General features: G+C 42.5%; 1 protein-coding gene across 4 annotated transcripts in view; it reads right to left on the reverse strand.

The window, feature by feature from the left end:
• Nucleotides 1–9,110, reverse strand: part of IZUMO4 (IZUMO family member 4) — a 37,809-nt gene extending 28,699 nt beyond the window's left edge. For 2 of the 4 annotated variants that reach the window (XM_087881516.1, XM_034437744.3), the window contains exons 1-2: nt 8,804–9,110; nt 1,432–1,512 (exon numbers count right to left, since the gene is read on the reverse strand). In XM_087881516.1, the coding sequence (XP_087737642.1) occupies nt 1,432–1,512; nt 8,804–9,038 (316 nt within the window). In that variant the 5' untranslated portion in view covers nt 9,039–9,110. The remainder of the gene's footprint in view (nt 1–1,431; nt 1,513–8,803) is intronic. The other 2 variants (XM_087881521.1, XM_034437745.3) reach the window with 1 other exon arrangement.
• Between the last annotated feature and the right edge of the window lie 9,715 nt (nt 9,111–18,825).

Below are 18,825 nucleotides of genomic sequence, written 5' to 3' on the forward strand. Positions count from 1 at the left end.
TGCCGGGCGATATGGTTTTGTGTGCCACTTTAGGCACACGTTCCATAGGTTCCCCATCACAGCCTTAGTACCTTGACTGGACACTATAAAAAATGACATTGGGATGACCATAGAGCAGGGGTGTCAAATTTGATTTCATTGAGGGCTCATTTGAGCTCCATTTTCGATGGCAGAGGATTGCAGGAGGCCGTCCCAGCCAAAAACGGAGATTGGGAGCCTGCTTTCGCTGCAGAGGCCCTGCGGGCTGGTCCTTCGCTGTTTCCAGGGCAGCCCCACGGGCCAGATCTAAGCACCCCACAGGCTGGATCTGACCCGAACTGAGTTTGACACCCCTGCCATAGAGGATCTGAAGGAGGCAGTGCGAGACAGGGGGGCATGGAGAATACTGATCCATAGAATGGCAAGTGACAGACATGACTCAGTGGCTGATGCCAAGCAATCCAATGCATGAATGTTTGGGAACAGCTCTGCTGAAATTTAAAAGGATTTAGTAAACATGCAGAATATATCCGGATCATAGGATTTTCGGCTCTCCCAGAATTTGGACAATTCAGCAACCGGATTTACAAAATCCCCTTGATTTAGGGAGATAATGGTTGAGATTACACTCCACACTGAGCCGTAATATGATTTATGTGTTTTGACTTAACACAATGCTGTACCTATATATCTATTCTTTTTTTTAAGCATTACTGTTCCTCTGACATTTTTGTTCTGATTCTGGGAATTGTAGTACGATGATTCAATTATTCTTCTAGGTTGGAAATAAATATCCAAATCTCTTTAAACACTCAGGTTATGAAACAGCAAGTCTTGAGAATGGCAGGATTTTTTACTATTTGAATTTAATAGAAATATTGTGGTTAATTTTGGACTTCTAGGCTAGAAACCAGGAGACTGTAAATTCTAGTCCTGCCTTAGGCGCACAGTCAACTGAGTGATTTTAGGCTAGTCACTTTCTTTCAGTCCTAGGAAGGAGTCAGTGGCAACTAATTTTGAAATCTTACCAAGAAAACTGCCAGGGACTGATTAAGGCAGTGGCCAGGAATCATTATTGACTCAACACTCTTTACAATTACAGGTAGTCCTCAACTTATGACCACAATTGAGCCCAAAATGGATATTGTTAAGTGAAACATTTGTTAAATGAGCTCACTCCATTTTACTACTTTTCTTGCTGCTATTTGCACAGGATGCCAGCTTGTTGTTTTGTGTGTCTTGCAAACCCAAGAAGACAAGAAAAAAACAGCTTAGAGTGAATGCACACAGACAGAAGGAGAACAGGTGAGTTGAAAGGTGAGTTCAGTAAATTTCACACCAATCCAAGTAAAAGCATTTGCATCTACCCGATGATTAAATACAGCAAAGGTAATTCACAACGAAGGCAAGAAAATGACTATGAAGTGTAGTAATCTGTCTCTGTATATTTACCTGGTTTGTAGGTGTGGTTTTTGAACAACATATCAAGTTTTCCATACACCGTGGTAGCTATGGTGTGCAACTTCTCCACAGCTGGAGAGAGGTGGTTGGGGTGGGGGAAGGAGAGAAAGCAAGAGAATTGTAAACATCCAACCCATCTCCATCTAGATTTTCTTGGGGGAATATCTGAAATCAATCTGTTGCAATATTTTTAGGATCAGACTCAATAATGATAATAAAGATTAGAGGTTTAAATATATCTCTCTTTAATCATAACAGGCATTCTATATTCACTGAATATTTACAGATAGAAGCAAGGAAAATGGTGAGGGTGGCTCCTTATATATACAAAGGGCGGAGTCAAGGATGGGAGTGGTGAATTATGAATACATTAGGAAACAAAGAATAAGTTAACCCCCGATATCCCATATATACATTATTTACACATTAGGGAATAAGGCATTTACATCTGACAAATCCCCCTCTAAATGCCGGTTCGCTATACAACACCAATTACATTCAGATTCAGGACAATATAATACATATAATTTTGAAGTTAAATATTTGTGCTGTTTAGAAGGTAAAGGCTTTGTTAATATGTCAGCTAATTGTTCAGAGGTATCACAATGCACTGCTTTGATAAATCCATCTTGAGACAATTGTCTCACATGTTTAAACTTTATATCTATATGCCTGGATCTTTGTCCAATGGCATCGGATCTGGATATTTCAATGGCTGCTTTATTATCTTCATGCATAACAAAAGGTAAAGCAGGTTTTTTCCAGACATCTGAAATCAAATCATTAAACCATACAAGGTTATTTGCAGCTTTGGATAAACAAACATATTCCGCTTCTGTGGTTGAAGTGGCTACCAGTTCTTGTTTACCAGTGTACCAGTAAACTGGACAGTCATTTAATAGAAAAATATAACCAGAAGTGCTCTTTCTGCATGATATATCTCCAGCCCAATCCGCATCTGCGTAACAAGTAAGTTTTGGTTCTTTGTCATTACTAGGTTCTAATACTAAACAAAAATCTAATGTACTTTTTAGATATCTTAGAATTCTTTTGACAGCTTCCCAATGATACATAGTTGGTTTACTAACATGTCTTGACAATAAATTGAGAGGTAATGCAATATCTGGCCTGGTCCAATTAGATATATAAAGAAGTGAACCTATGACTGATCTATAAAATGTATTATCCTTGAATTCAGGGGAAGACTCATCAGTGTTTCTAAGGAAATCAGTTTGCATGGGAGTGTCACACGGTTTAGCATTGTTTAAATTGCATTTGTTTAGAAGTTCAATAATCTTATCTTTCTGAGTAAGTTTGAATCCCCTTCTAGTTTTGTTAATTTGTACACCAAGGTATTTGTTTACTTTACCTAGAGATTTCAACGAAAAATGTTCGTTTAGCTTATTTACAAAGGTTTCTCTTCTCTCCTTGTGTTTTCCTATATATAAAATATCATCTACATAAATTAACACGAATTCAATGTGATCATCACTTTTCTTTACAAAGAAACAGTTATCAGCGGTGGTAGCGTTAAAATCCATGGTCTTAAGTACTTTTACCAAACAATCATACCATCTTTTGCCAGATTGTTTTAACCCGTATAGACTCTTGTTCAATAGCCAGATTTCGTTCTTATTAGTGTATTGACTGTGTGGTGCCCTTACATATATTTCCTTATCTAGTTTTGCGTGTAAGTACGCAGTCTGTATGTCATATTGGAATACATCAAGATTGAGTGCAGATGCCACTACCAGAGCAGTTTTAACACTCTCTGTTCTCACTGTGGGAGAGTATGTGTCAGTATAGTCCTCCGGATATTTTTGTGCATAACCTTGTGCAACTAATCTGGCTTTGTATAGAGTATTGCCTCCTTCTAGATTCTTAATTTTATAAATCCACCTAGTACCTATGATTGTTTTATCTTTAGGTGCGGTCGCAGGTGTGAATACATTTAATCCTTGCAAACTTTCCATCTCTTTTTTCATAGCTAGTTCCCATTTTTCCTTTTCTTCATAAGGGAGTTTTAATACTTCCTCATATGTATTAGGTGTTATTTGTTCACCATCCATATGCATTATGTAATCTCTGTATTTACCTGGTATTTGATTTCTATTGTTTCTAATAGCTCTTTCAGGTCTGCTATGGTTGTCATGCAAATATCTTGCTTCCTTTTTTGTTAATGTGTCTGTCTTTATTTTGTGCTGACTGTTTGTCCAAGTTTTGGTTTTGTTTGTATTTTTGTTGATATTTTGATTTTCTATTGTTCCTTTCTCACAAGATTTTGTATCTTTGCATTTATCTGGAAATATTTCATTAAGATGTAATTTAGACCAATTGGCTTGTTCATGGAACACAGCTGTTCTGGAGACTATAAATTTGTTATTATTATCAATGAATCTGTACCCTTTGGTGCCAGTTTCATATCCCATAAATCTTAATCTTCTGGATACGTTTTCTCCCTTTCTTCTCAACTGCTTAGGTATGTGTACGTCTGCAGTGACTCCAAATATGTGCATGTGTGCTAATTTGGGTTTCCTATTATACATCACCTCATATGGTGTTTTATTCACAATACTGGACCAGGTTCTATTTTGAGTGTAATTTGAATAATGTAAGGCTTCTGACCAAAATTGTTTGCCTAAACCAGCATCTTCTAATGTGCATCTAATCATGGTTTGTAGTGTGGAATTCTTTCTCTCTGCGACCCCATTTTGGAATGCAGAAAATGGACTAGACGTGAAATGTAGCATTCCTCTATCCTTTAACCATTGGGAGAATTCTTTAGACATGAATTCACATCCCCTATCTGTCATAATTTGTTTTATTCTGATATTATGTTGTGTTTCTATGCGTTTGTAGAATTCCTTAAATTTCTGAAAGGTTTCATCCTTGTGTTTTAATGTGTAAACAAAACCATAGCGACTGTAGTCATCTACTATTGTTAGGAAGTAACGTTTTCTATAAGTGATTGATGGAGTTAATGGACCAACTAAGTCCATATGTACTAAGTCAAAAATTTTGTTAGTTGATCTGTTGGATTTTTTTGGTCTGGGACTAGTTTTTAGTTTAGTGGATTTACATACTGAGCATTCCAAATAATTTTCACAATTTTTTATTTTGACACCTTCTGCGTGTTCAGTCATTTTTTGTACTACAGGAAAACTTGCATGTCCTAACTTCCTATGTAAGATGTGTGCACACTCATCATGAATTGGTTTACCTATTCTTGGTTTCTTCTCTTTGTGTGTATTTGTGTGGTCATGAGATATTTCACATTCATCATTGTCACTGTTACTAACATTTTCATCATCTGCCTCAATACAATCTTCCATATTTGAGTCAATGTTATGTAACCATCTTTCTTTTGTTACCAGATAGGGTAGGCCACCTTTAATCATCACAGTACCTACATTTGTTTTGTCCTTCTCTAAAGTTGCTTTCCCCTTTGAGAAAACTATATTGATATCAGAATCTCTACTTAGTTTTATGACGCTTAGTATGTTATGAGGTATTTCAGGAATTAACAATACCCCCTCTATTTTTCCTAGACCAGGCAATGTTATGTTTCCTCTGCCTAATACTTGAACTTTTTCTTGATTAGCTACCTTTATTACAAACTTATCTTCTGTAAAAGAAGACAGAATATTTTTGTTATTAGTGGTGTGATTGGTTGCTCCAGAATCGATAAGCCAATTATTGTTCTCATTTTGTTGTGTTTTAATGCTGTCTTGTTTATTTAGTCCATTCAGTGAACCAGATTTTCTCTCTTTTGAATTTTCTCTACCCCCTCTACTTTCTCTGTAATTTGGTGGGCTTCTATATTTATATCTATCTGTGGAAGACTGCCTATAATTGTATCTGCTTCTATATTCTGGCCTATGTCTCTCCTTTGATATTTTAGGACAGTCTCTTCTATTGTGTTCCCTGGACCCACAATTGTGGCATTTAAAAGTTTCATTGTATTTTTCTTGGAAAGCTACCTTCCTAAAAGATTTGTGTTCTGTGTGATTGCTAGAACGATTTTTTCTTGAATTGTCTTCAGCTATCAATTTGTTAGATAGACTCTCTATGGATAAATATCCTAGATTGATGGTGTCTAAGTGTGACATAAAACTATCCCATGATGAATCAAGTGAATTGATAATAACACTTTTCATTGTTTGATCTGAAATCACTTCCCCCCTCAGATGCAGCTCAGCTCTTATTTTGTTTAGAGATATCAAATGCTCACTTATGGAAACCCCTGGTTTTACTCTAGAAGAAAAGAAATCCTTAGACATTCTTGTAGTGGTAGCTACACTGTCGCTGTGAAACAGATTAAACATGCATTGAATTATTTCTGAAACTGTTAGGTTTGGTTTGATACTATGATACATTGCAGGAGATACGCTAGATATTATTAAGAAGAATGCTCTATGATGTAAACAATCTATTTTTAAAGTCCAAGGTCTTCTTGGAGGACTAGTGATAAAGAATAGTAAATTTTCTTTCATAAAGACAACCTGAAGCTGTTGATACCACTCTTGCAAATTAATGCCATCAACTCTAAGTTTTGGGAAGTCACTGGGTAAGTTTCCCACATTATTTTGTCCATTACTTACAACCTGAGGTAGTCCGTGATCTCGCAAGTGCAGGAAATTGCAAAACGGCATGGGGATGCTCGCAACGAGTCTGCGCGGTTCTCTGGCCAGTTCAAGTCTTTCCGGGCTGTCTACGTAGTTTCGCACATGCGCGTTGCTCATTTCTTCTTTGGCATCGTCGTGGAAGGTTCTCTCTATTTCAGCTCGTTCGCTCTGCTCCTCTTCAGACGAGTCGGTCTCTGGCTCGGTTTTAGGAGTTCTGATGGCGGCGACTGTTCTTTTCTTTCTCCTGTGTGCGTTGATATTTGATCCGGTCTGCGGCGTGGGGCGGAATCGGCATGGCTCTCTGGGCTCGGGCGTCGTCGCTCTCGAAGTCGGGATGGGAGCGTGTAGGTCTTGAGGTATCGGCTTTTTCTCTTGCTTCTTCGTTGGCGCTTTGGAAATTTTTAATTTTGGCCCAAATGCAGCAAAAAGTGTCTTCATTGCTGATTTTATTTGGGATTTGGTTAAATCGTCTTCGCTTTCTGATTCGGGTTCTTCTGGAGATTTCGAATCTTCCTTTTCACTTTCGTTGTCGGATAACGTTTTTCGCGCCAGAAATTTTGAACTGAGCATTTTGATTGGCTCTGCTTCGCTCCCTTTGGAGGCTTGTTGAAACCAAGATGGCTGCCATTCAAAATTTCGCGCGGTATCACATCTTTTCTTTTTCATAATGACTTTCTCTGTAGTCATATCACTCACAGTTTTTTGGTCTTTGGGTTTCTCTTTGACGATGTTTTTCTCTCTCGCTGCTCCGCTGTTTTTCAGCATTTCTTGGAGATTCGCGATGAGACTTTCATCACTCTTCTGGCTTTTTAATAGTTTTAATATTTCTGACCTGAGTTCGTTATTTTCTATTTCGATTTCCTCCTGGTCATTATTTTCATTTATTAGTTCTTCTTCTTCTGTGGTGTACTCTTCGGATTCTCTCGAAATCGCGTTTGTGGATTCGTTGATTATTTCTTGTTCAGTTTCTATTTCTTTGCTGTAGGCCCTGGTGTTGGGCCTATCTTTCTTAGACATTTTTAATTATTTATTGAGTCAATTAACCATCCTCTGCTACCAGTTTGTTGCAATATTTTTAGGATCAGACTCAATAATGATAATAAAGATTAGAGGTTTAAATATATCTCTCTTTAATCATAACAGGCATTCTATATTCACTGAATATTTACAGATAGAAGCAAGGAAAATGGTGAGGGTGGCTCCTTATATATACAAAGGGCGGAGTCAAGGATGGGAGTGGTGAATTATGAATACATTAGGAAACAAAGAATAAGTTAACCCCCGATATCCCATATATACATTATTTACACATTAGGGAATAAGGCATTTACATCTGACACAATCAGTGCTTGATAAAAGTGGCACTATGCTACTTATTGTCTTGAAACCTTCCATTTCTTCCAATTCTGGGGACTAACTCTTGTGGCAATGAGTTCCAGAAGGTGAACTATTATTCCATTGAAGGCCTCTTGTTTTATAGGGGCAAAATAAGGGGGCGTGCATAAGCACACCAGCATGCCTACCGTCCCTGTCCTACTGTCCCCATTTATATGTAATCATTTTATGTGTTTATGGCTATGTTTTGCCTATTTATATCCATTTATTTGTGCCATTTTTTTCATGTGTCCATGTCTATGTCTATACTGATATTTGTTTCCTTGTACTTGTTGACAAACAATTAAAGAAAGAAAGAAAAAATACTGACTATTTCAACAGACAGCAATGCACTCCAAGTAGCCCCAGACCTTGAACTGCCAACAGTGCTTAGAACAGGGGTCCCCAACTCCCGAGCCACGGCCCACTACTGGGCTGCAGCTCGTTCAGAACTGGGACGCAGAAATGGCAGGCAAACACAGGCACACGCAGCTCCACTTGCACGCAGAGAGGGTGGACAAGTGTCCACGCAGCTCCATTTGTGTGAGTGGGTGGCATGCTGCCTGCCACTCACGCAAATGAAGCTGCACACAGGCGCGTGCTGCTCGCAGGGAACCATCCTCTCTCACCCCCTGCCAGTCTGCAAAGCCGGAAAGGTTGGAGACCACTGGCTTAGAACAGGGGGCGTCAAACTCAAGGCCCGCGGGCCGAACGTGGCCTGCTGGGTGCTTAAATCTAGGCCATGGGGTCGCCCTGGAAATAGCAAAGGACCAGCTTGCAGTGCCTCTGCCAGTGAAAATGGAGCTTAGGAGGGCCGTGCGGAGCCATTCCAGTTTTTTCTGGCCACAACGGCCTCCTGCAACCCTCTGCCAGGGAAAATGGAGCTTGGGGGCCGTCGCGGCTGAAAACAGGACCCAGGAGCCCGTTTTTGCTGGCAGAGCACTCAGGTAACCACAGGCGCCACAGACATGAGTGACGTCATGCTGGCCACGCCCCCTGGCCACACCCACCCCAGCCTCCCGAGGTCAAACACAACGTTGATGCAGCCCTGAATGAAATCGAGTTTGACACCCCTGGCTTAGAACATCCCATTCCCACATATTAAACTGGTTTGTTATGTCTTAAGTAGCTTGCAACAAACAGAAATGAAGCCTCCTTTTCGGTTCGGCTACTATATTGGAGAGAGAGAGAGATCCAGTGACTCATAGGAGAAGGGGAGGACCAAATAACCGGGTCCTATGAGCCAGAATGAGTTGGCAACCCTAGTTATACCTTGGTTTGAAGAATCTAGGACTGAGCTCTGTTTGAAGCCCAGAAGAAATACGGTAGATATATGGGCCAGCCCTGCTTGGGAGACAACTCACGTATGTCGGGGGAAATCTTGAGGTTCAATTCCTGAAGAGTATCTTGAGCCCAGCCCCGTAGCCTCCGTCCTGCTACTGGCACGACACCGAGACCCCAAGACTTGCGACTCAATTTTGGGGCATAAGAGGAAAAGTGGCTTGAGAAATTGGAGTCGCACTGCAAGCAAGCCAGAGAAAGGCAAGGCTCAAGAAGCAGAACAATTGCTAAGGCCACAGAGAGGCTTTCGCAACCCATTCTCGGCTGCGTTCCTTATTCCAGAACATGACATCCCCAGACCAGACAATGGCGGCCCTGGTGGCGCATTCTGCTTCCATAGAACTCTCCAGAACAGATGCAGCTGTTCTAGAACAGCCCCACCCAGTCTGGTGTCCTCCAAGAACTTTGCACTTCAATTCCTAGAATTTCCCAGAAGAAGGAAGTCAGGCAAGAATTCTGGGAGCAAAAGATCAATGCCTTTGGCATCACCAAACTGAACATGGCTATTCAAGAACCCTTAAATGAATGTTTCTCAAACTTGGTAATTTTAAGTTGTGTGGACTTCAACTCCCAGAATTCCCCAGCCAGCATGCTGAAGTTAGGTGTTTCAAGAACTAGGAGCAACAAATAATAACAACATATTTTGAAACATATGGCTGTTTCTTTCTTTTTTGAAAGGAAGATTGAGATAAAGATTAGGGTATTGTTTTCTATGTGACTGTTTGTCTGGTATTAATCCCTGCTTATCTGGTTGTTGCTGCAGGAAGGAATGTATTCTGGTCTTTTGTGTTATGAGATTATAGAGTTTTCACTGTGCCTTCTGACTGTTAGTTAGTGTTCACGAATGTGCTCTATTAGCACATTCTAATCACAAACTAAAAGCACTCTATTCGTTTTCTACATTTAAATTTAATAAATGTAATAAATAAAAACAGGGGCTGTTACAATCCTCACATTGTGCGTGGTTGATGACTCCTGTTTATATTCTTGGGCTATTGGGTTGTGTGTTTTACTTAAGATGTTTTGAATGGCTTCAGTTGTGTGCTACGATGAAGCTGTATCGTTTTAATCTGTTATTTGTTTCTGACATGTTTTTGATGTTTTGGAATCACTGTATATGAATTGGGCGGCTATACAAATTTGTTAAATTAAACAAATTAAATTTTAAAAAATGGCAGTGTTATGCTTTTCATAGTTTGCATTGGTTGTGCAGTAGTGGTCAGACATTTTTTTTGGTAAAGTTGGCTGGGTATTCATTTTGTTGGAAAATGTTATATAGGTGATTTTTTCCTTTTTGTGGGGTTCCGGGCAGTGGTGGGATTCAAATAATTTTGAATTATTTGAATAATTTTCTGCCCTAATGATTTTAATTTAATTTAATTTAATTTAATTTCCAATTTATATACCGCCCTTCTCCCTGAGGACTCAGGGCGGTGTACAGCCAAGATAAAAAACATAGGATACAAATATTAAAACATTTAAAAATATATATAAATTTTGGCCCGAAAGTTAAGAATCACAGACTAATTAAAAGAATTTAAAAATTTTAAAATTTTAAAAATTTCTTCTTAGGCCAACCCGGCTTGTTGAAAAAGATGGGTTTTCAGGGAACGACGGAAGGCATTGAGGTCCTGGATTCTTCTTATCTCCGGGGGCAACTGATTCCAGAGGGTGGGAGCCCCCACAGAGAAGGCCCTCCCCCTGGGGGCCACCAGCCTACATTGTTTGGCTGATGGCACCCTGAGGAGGCCCTCTCTGTGGGAGCGCACGGGTCGATGGGAGGTCATCGGTAGCAGCAGGCGGTCTCGGAGATAGCTAGGCCCTATGCCATGGAGCGCTTTAAAGGTGATAACCAACACCTTGAAGCGCACCCGGAAGACCACCGGGAGCCAGTGCAGCTCGCGCAGGAGCGGTGTTACATGGGAGCGCCATGTTGCTCCCGTCACTACCCGCGCTGCTGCATTCTGGACCAGCTGGAGCCTCCGGGTGCTCTTCAAGGGGAGCCCCATGTAGAGAGCGTTGCAGTAGTCAAGGCGAGAGGTGACGAGGGCGTGAGTGACTGTGCACAGGGAATCCCGATCCAGAAAGGGCCGCAACTGGCGAATCAGGCGAACCTGATAAAAGGTCCCCCTGGTAACAGCCGTCAGATGTTCCTCCAAAGACAGCTGCCTATCCAGGAGGACTCCCAGATTGCGAGCCCTTTCAGTGGGGGCCAAAGACTCGCCCCCAATAGTCAGTGATGGAGTCAACTGACTATATCGGGACGCCGGGAGCCACAGCCACTCAGTCTTGGAAGGGTTGAGCCTGAGCCTGTTCCTCCCCATCCAGATCCGCACAGCCTCCAGGCACTGGGACATCACTTCAAGGGCATCGTTGGGGTGGCCTGGGGTGGAAATGTACAGCTGGGTGTCATCAGCGTACTGGTGGTATCTCACCCCAAAGCCACGGATGATCTCGCCCAGCGGCTTCACATAAATGTTGAACAGAAGGGGCGAGAGGACCGATCCCTGCGGCACTCCACAAATGAGAGGCCTCGAGGTCGACCTCTGCCCCCCTGCCAACACAAACTGTGACCGGTCGGAGAGAAAGGAGGAGAACCACCGCAACACAGTGCCTCCCACCCCCAACTCTTCCAGCCGGTGCAGCATGATACCATGGTCGATGGTATCAAAAGCCGCTGAGAGATCTAATAGGACCAGAACAGAGGAATAACCCCTGTCCCGAGCCCTCCAGAGATCATCCGCCAACGCGACCAATGCCGTTTCTGTGCTGTGCCCAGACCTGAAACCCGACTGGAACGGATCTAGATAGGATGTTTCCTCCAGGAATTGTGGAAACTGTTGCGCGACCACACTCTCAACAACCTTCGCAATGAAGCGAAGGTTGGAGACAGGACGATAGTTAGCCAATATTGCTGGGTCCAGGGACGGCTTCTTGAGGAGAGGCCTCACCACCGCCTCTTTCAGGGCAGCGGGGAAGTAACCCTCACTCAACGAAGCATTAATGACGCCCTGGAGCCAGCCTCGTGTAACCTCCCGGGAAGCCAATACCAACCAGGAGGGACACGGGTCCAGTAAACATGTGGCCGCACTAAGTCTCCCCAAAATCCTGTCCACATCATCGGGAGTCACAGCATCAAACTCCTCCCAGATAACATTCTCAAGACTGTTCCTCGTCACCCTGCCCTGATCTACCCAGTCAGAGTCCAAATCCCCCCGGATCTGAGCGATTTTGTCATACAGGTATTGTCCGAAATCCTCCGCCCTGCCTTCTAAGGGATCCTCCCGCGCTCCCGGATGGAGCAGGGCGCGGGTCACCCTAAACAGGGCGGCCGGACGATTCCCTGATGACGCAATAGAGGCGGAAAAGTAGTTAGACTTTGCCGTCTTTATCGCCACTAGGTAGGTCTTAATATGCGACCTTACCAGTTGGATTTCTTCCAACAACCAGTTCACCAAACTGCTCAGAAAGTTAACAGCCGGTTCTCCCGAAGTGGTGCGAACTGGCTGAATCCCACCACTGGTTCCGGGTTGCTACAGTATGTTTGGGCGCATTTGAATAATTTTCTTACGCAACTCCTCTTTGGAGGGAGGGTCATTAATTTGGTAGCAGAACACTTGTTTAGTGTGCGATGTCCCAAAGGTGCTTTTTCAGTTGTTCAAAACAACAACTTTCTTGTTTTTTCTTTTGAAGACATTTCGCTTCTCATCCAAGAAGCTTCTTCAGCTCTGACAGGATAGTGGGGAATGGAAGGATTTACCATATTTTTCAGAGAATAAGATGCACCTTTCCCCCCCTAAAAGGGGGTAAAAATTTAGGTGCGTCTTATACACCAAATGTAGTCCCGCCCACCATTGGCCCCCACCTTTTGGCCTCTGCCTCCCAGCAGTTTACCTCCTTGCAGCAAACAGCAAGAAGAAACAGCCCATTTCAGCTTCAGCACAGCCTAATTAGCACAAGTTAATTAAGAGGAGCCTGGTGGTGCAGTGAACTAAACTACTGTTAAAGTAGTATTTAGCTGCCAGCTGCCTGCAATTACTGCGAGTTCAATTCTCACCAGGCTCAAGGTTGACTCAGCCTTCCATCCTTCCGAGGTAGGTAAAATGAGGACCCGGTTTGTGGGGGCAATAAGATGACTTTGTATAAAATAGAACACTGCTTAAGGGGGGCCAAAAGCCCTACTAAGCAGGTATATACAAAAGTATGAAGGCTATTGCTTAAAAGCATTGTAAGCCGCCCTGAGTTTCCGGAGAAGGGCGGCATATAAATCAAATAAATAAATAATAAATAAGTTGATTGGATTGGCCTCCCAACTCTCAGCTATTTTGCTCTCAGCTGTTTTGCCTGGGCCTCTGCTGCTTGATGCAAGGAGGTAAATTGCTGGGAGCAGATTTTTTTTCTTCTTGTGCTAATCAAGCTATGCTGAAAATGAAAATGAAAGTAAAGCAGGCTATTTGCTGTTTGCTGCAACGAGGCAAAATTGCTGGGAGGCAGAGACAGATTTCTTTTTCTTGTTTTCCTTACCAAAAAAGGTAGGTGCATCTCATAGTCCGGAGCGTCTTATACTCCAAAAAATATGATATATTCCTTGCAGACAGCTAGTAATTTCCATCCTTTTAGAGCAGGGCTGTCAAACTCGCGTCGTCATGGCAGCATCACATGACGTATTGGGACTTTTCTCCCCTTCGCTAAACTGGGCGGGGGGGGAGCCAGCACGTGACACAACTGGCCCGCGAGCCGCAACTTTGACACCCTTGTTTTAGAGGTTCCTTGAAGCACTTGGAGGTTTATCTGTGTCTCAGGCTCACAAAAGACCAGCTGTCTGCAAGGAATATAAATCCTTCCATTCCCCACTATCCTGTCAGAGCTGAAGAAGCTTCTTGGATGAGAAGTGAAACGTCTTCAAAGAAAAAAACAAGAAAGTCCAATTGCCTCCTGGAAAAGCACCTTTGGGACAACCATAACCTGAATGATTGAGAATCTCTACAGATTCTTTTAGTGTGGGATGTTTCTTGATAGACTTTTGTTTCTAATTTGCCACTATTTCCTCTGCTAATGAGGAAGCTAGAAAGGGTAGTGGGTTGTTTTTGTCTTCCTTTGTGAATTTTATTCCTTTGAAGATGTTGATTGCTTCATGTGTCTTCTCCAGCTGTTCCTTTTTTATTACGATGAAGGTGTCATATACATACCAGATCCATACTTTTGATTTTATTTATTTATTTATTTATTTATTTATTTATTTATTTATTTCTATACTGCCCTTCTCCTGCGGGACTCAGGGCGGTGTACAGCCGAGATAAAACATTGCATATAAAATTTAAAAACAGTTTTAAAAACAATTAAATAATTTCGGCCCAAGATTTAAAAACAACCCAATTAAATCCAAATTCAATTAAAACTGAGAGGATGGGATCAAGCCAGCCCGGCTAGATGGAATAGGTGTGTTTTCAGGGCCCGACGAAAAGTCCAGAGGTCTGATATCGTGCGTATCTCAGGGGGTAGGTCGTTCCAGAGGGCAGGTGCCGCCACAGAGAAGGCTCTCCCCCTGGGAGTCGCCAGCTGGCACTGTCTGGCCGACGGCACCCTGAGGAGGCCCTCTCTGTGCGAGCGAACCAGTCGGTGGGAGGCTATTGGTGGCAGAAGGCGGTCTCGCAGATACCCCGGCCCTAAGCCATGGAGCGCTTTAAAGGTGGTCACCAACACCTTGAAGCGCACCCGGAAGACCACAGGAAGCCAGTGCAGCTCGCGCAGGAGAGGTGTCATATGTGAGCGCCCCGTCGCTCCCATAATCCCCTGCGCGGCCGCATTCTGGACTAACTGTAGCCTCCGGGTGCACCGCAAGAGGAGCCCCATGTAGAGAGCATTGCAGTAGTCCAGGCGGGAAGTGATGAGTGCTTGAGTGACCGTGCGTAGGGAGTCCCGATCCAGAAAGGAGCTTTCTGATTATATGCATGGGAGCGTTATAGTTTCTAGACACCGCATTACGTGAGAATAAGTCATCTTATGGATGTTTCTGATTGGTTGGTATAGAAGTCCATCAAACTGAAAATAAGTAGTGAGGCAGCAGTTGAAGTGGTCCATGATTCTAGATATTTTGATCTGATTGTATTTGACTAGTTCAGGTGTTAGAATAGAATAGAGCTGGAAGGGATCTTGGAGGTGTTTTAGTCCAGCAGGGTGCTCAAGCACGAGACCCTATACCAGTGATGGCTAACCTTTTTGCTGTCATGTGCCAAAAGTGGGGGAAGTGTGAGGGAGGGTGTCGCGAGTGCCCACACCCATAATTCATTGCCCCCCAGGCCCCCCCACAGACACACATGCGCCCGGTAGGTCCGTTTTTCGCCCTCCCCAGGCTCCAGAGGCTTTCCTGGAGGCTGGAAATGGCCCTTTTTCCGACTTCCGGTGGCCCAGAAGGCCTGAAAATCAGCTGGCTGGTGTGCGCATGCGTGCTGGAGCTGAGCTAGGGCAACGCTCACGTCCCTACAGATATGGCTCCGTGTGCCACCTATGGCACGTGTGCCATAGGTTCGCCATCACGGCCCTATACCAGTGATAGTAAACCTTTTTGGCACCGAGTGCCCAAACTGGAATGCACGTGCATGTATTTGCACGTGCGCACGCTGGAGCGCTGGAAACCCAAAGACCAGCTGGCTGGCGTGTGCATGCCTGTTTTTTGACCGTTTAGGGGGCAATTTTCAGGATGTTATGGGGGCTGTTTTCAGAATGTTTTTCAGGCTGTTTTCCGGGCATTTTTGAGCTGTTTTCAGGCTGTTTTTCGGGCTGAAAAATAGCCCTAAAACAGTCCAGAAAATGGACCAAAAAACGGCCTGAAAACGACCTAAAAATGGCCCAAAAAACAGCCTGAAAAAGACCCAGAAATGGCCCGGAAAACAGTCTGAAAACAGCCCAAAAAGGCCCAAATGAGGCCCAAAAATGGCCCTGCGTGTTTTTTGGCTGTTTTTCAGGCTGTTTTCAGGCCGATTTCCAGCACTCTGGTACTCACGACGACCAGCTGGCCGGCACGCATGTGCATACCGGAAACCAGAAGAGCAGCTGACGACAGCGCGCGTGCCTACAGAGAGGGCTCTGAGTGCCACCTGTGGCACGCGTGTCATAGGTTCGCCATCACAGCCCTATACCATTCCAGACAAGTGACTGTCCAGTCTCTTCTTAAAAGCCTCCAGCGATGGAGCTCCCACGATTTCTGAAGGCAACCTGTTCCATTGGTTAATTGTGTGTTATGGTTATACAAGTAGTCCTTGAGTTATGATCGTAATTGAGCTTGGTAATTATGATCATAAGTCATGATGGTCATAAAGTGGGTCACCATAGGACCGGACTCAATTTTACAACTTTTGTTTGCAGTGATTTTGAGGAAACACAGTAGTCATTAAGCAAATCCATTGTTTGCTATAGGGTGGGTTTTGCCCGAAACAGGAAGTAAATGCCATTTTCCAGCAAAACCTTAGTAAATTGTAATTTATTTATTTATTTATTATTCGTATTTCTATGTCGCCCAACTCTCCGAGGACTCTGGGCGGCTTACAACCAAGACAGTATAAACAATATACAATAAGAGACGTTAAAAACCTAAACACACCGCTCATGGCTGGATCTCACAAGATCGCAATGGTGAGATCAACGGTCCCAAGCCTGCGTGTCCCAGGCCATGTGGCTATGTATTTAGTCATAAATGAACGCTGGTTGCTGAGAAGCCAAAATATGATCATGTGACTTCAGGGGGAGGAAGAACATCATAACTTCAAAATCAGATAAGTAGCTTTTGGGGGGGGGCTCATAATAACTTTGAACAGTTGCTAAATGACCAGTTGTAAGTTGAGGTCTATCTTAAACTGCCGTCTTGGATGCTTGCACTAGTTCTAGGTCTATGAATTTGTTAAATTTATTTATTTGATGAATGTATTTGCTGCCCATCTCGTCGTGGCTTACAACAGTAAAGCGGAAAAAATTATAAAAATTTTTACGTAACAATAGCAAAACAATGAAACAATAAAGGAGAGTACAATAATACAAATTAAAAGAATGAATATGAATGCGAAGGTGACATAGAATGAAACCATAATTTTTATCTTCTATCTTTAGATGTTTCGTTTTCTGTAGATTCTGTAGTGGGGAATTGCTAGAAAAATGCCCAAGCTTTTTAATATATCCTTCGGCTATCTTTGAAAATTGGGCTCCCCGATAACAAATATAATGTAAGTGTGGATGAATTTAAGTGGCAACTTAAGTGTTTTTAACCATGATATCGTTGGAAGAAATGTCCATCTGGGTTCAGTTCCAAGTGGGGAAAAAGACACTGGATTCATGGAAGTTGCTTGGAAAGAAGGTTTATTGATGAACAGGATCACATGGCTTGAGATCCTGGGCAAAAAAGGCAGAAATTTATTTATTTTATTTTATCGAGTACATATTAGATAATATATGCATATATATTATGCATAATATATGTATATGTATATGTAAATGCATAATATATGTATATGTATATGCATTATATATATATATATATATATGTATATATATATGTATGTATATGTATATGTATATGCATAATATATGTATATGTATATGCATAATATATGTATATGTATATGCATAATATATGTATATGCATGAATTGAATACATAAAATGAATACAATTAAAGGGAACATTAGGACAGGTATGCTGGCACGTTGGTGCTCTTATGCAGGCCCCTTACAGACCTCTTAGGAATGGGGTGAGGTTAACAGTAGACAGTCTTAAGGTTAAAGTTTTGGGGGTTTTGGGATGAGACCACAGAGTCTGGTAGTGCATTCCAGGCATTAACAACTCTTGTTACTGAAGTCATATTTTCTGCAATCGAGAATGCCTGAGTTTTATGCCCTGTTGGGCTTTGAATTTGAGCTTGTGTTCTGATTGGTTGTCAGATAGGAGTAACTTTGTAGGTTGTTTTTTGAGTCCCAGGCTTGGTTGACTCTTGCTGGGTGATGATATTATTTATTTACTTACTTACTTACCTACTGGTTCGATTTATATGCCGCCCTTCTCCGGAGACTCAGGACAGCTTACAATGCGTTAAGCAATAGCCTTCATACTTTTGTATATACCTGTTTAGTAGGGCTTTCGGTCCCCCCTAAGCGTTGTTCTTTTTTATACAAAGTCAATTTATTGCCCCCACAATCCGGGTCCTCATTTTACCTACCTCGAAAGGACGGAAGGCTGAGTCAACCTTGAGCCTGGTGAGATCTGACCTTGCAGTAAATTGCAGGCAGTTGGTGTTACTTAACAGCGCTTTTAGTCTGCTGCACCACCAAGGCTCTTGATGAAAGGGCTTTGGGCAAAATTAAGAGCCTTGGTAGTACAGTGGTCTACGGCACCCTGTTATTAAGCTGGTTATTAAGACCAGATGCCTGCAATTACTGCAGGTTCGAATCTCGCCAAGGCTGAAGGTCGACTCAGCCTTCCATCCTTTCTAAGGTAGGTAAATTGAGGACCCAGTTGTGGGGGCAATAACCTGACTTTGTATAAAATATACAAAAGTATGAAGGCTATTGCTTAACACATTGTAAGCCGCCCTGAGTCTCCGGAGAAGGGCAGCATATAAATTAAAAAAAAAAAATTCCTATTATGGCTCTGCCTGAAGGAGGTAGATCTTTTGTTATGTACAATAGACTGGCCCAGGCCTTAATGGCCCATTGACAAAGGTTGGGAGGGGGGAGGGCTGAGTTTCTGCCTCCCTTTTAGGGGAAATATTCCGCCCTTTTAATATTTCCTAAAATATCTCATTTTCCTAGGAGAGGAGTGGGTGCTAACTTCCTACAATATTATCCTTTATTTTATTCCTTCGCTGCTGCGGTTAGGGCGGGAAAAAAACAACAACAGAAAGAGCCATCAGGAAGAGTGAGCCACCAAAAAAGAAAAAAGGAAAAAAAAAGGCAGAACAGAAATCTAGCAAAATAAAAATAAACCTTTCCCCCAGTTATCTCCTCTGTCCACGTGGAGAGGCCGCGCAGGGCAATAAAATAAAATAAAATAAAATAAAA

This window comes from Pantherophis guttatus, chromosome 1 (assembly GCF_059756535.1).
Source record: "Pantherophis guttatus breed Tessera chromosome 1, ASM5975653v1, whole genome shotgun sequence".
NCBI classification, from domain to species: Eukaryota; Metazoa; Chordata; class Lepidosauria; order Squamata; family Colubridae; genus Pantherophis; species Pantherophis guttatus.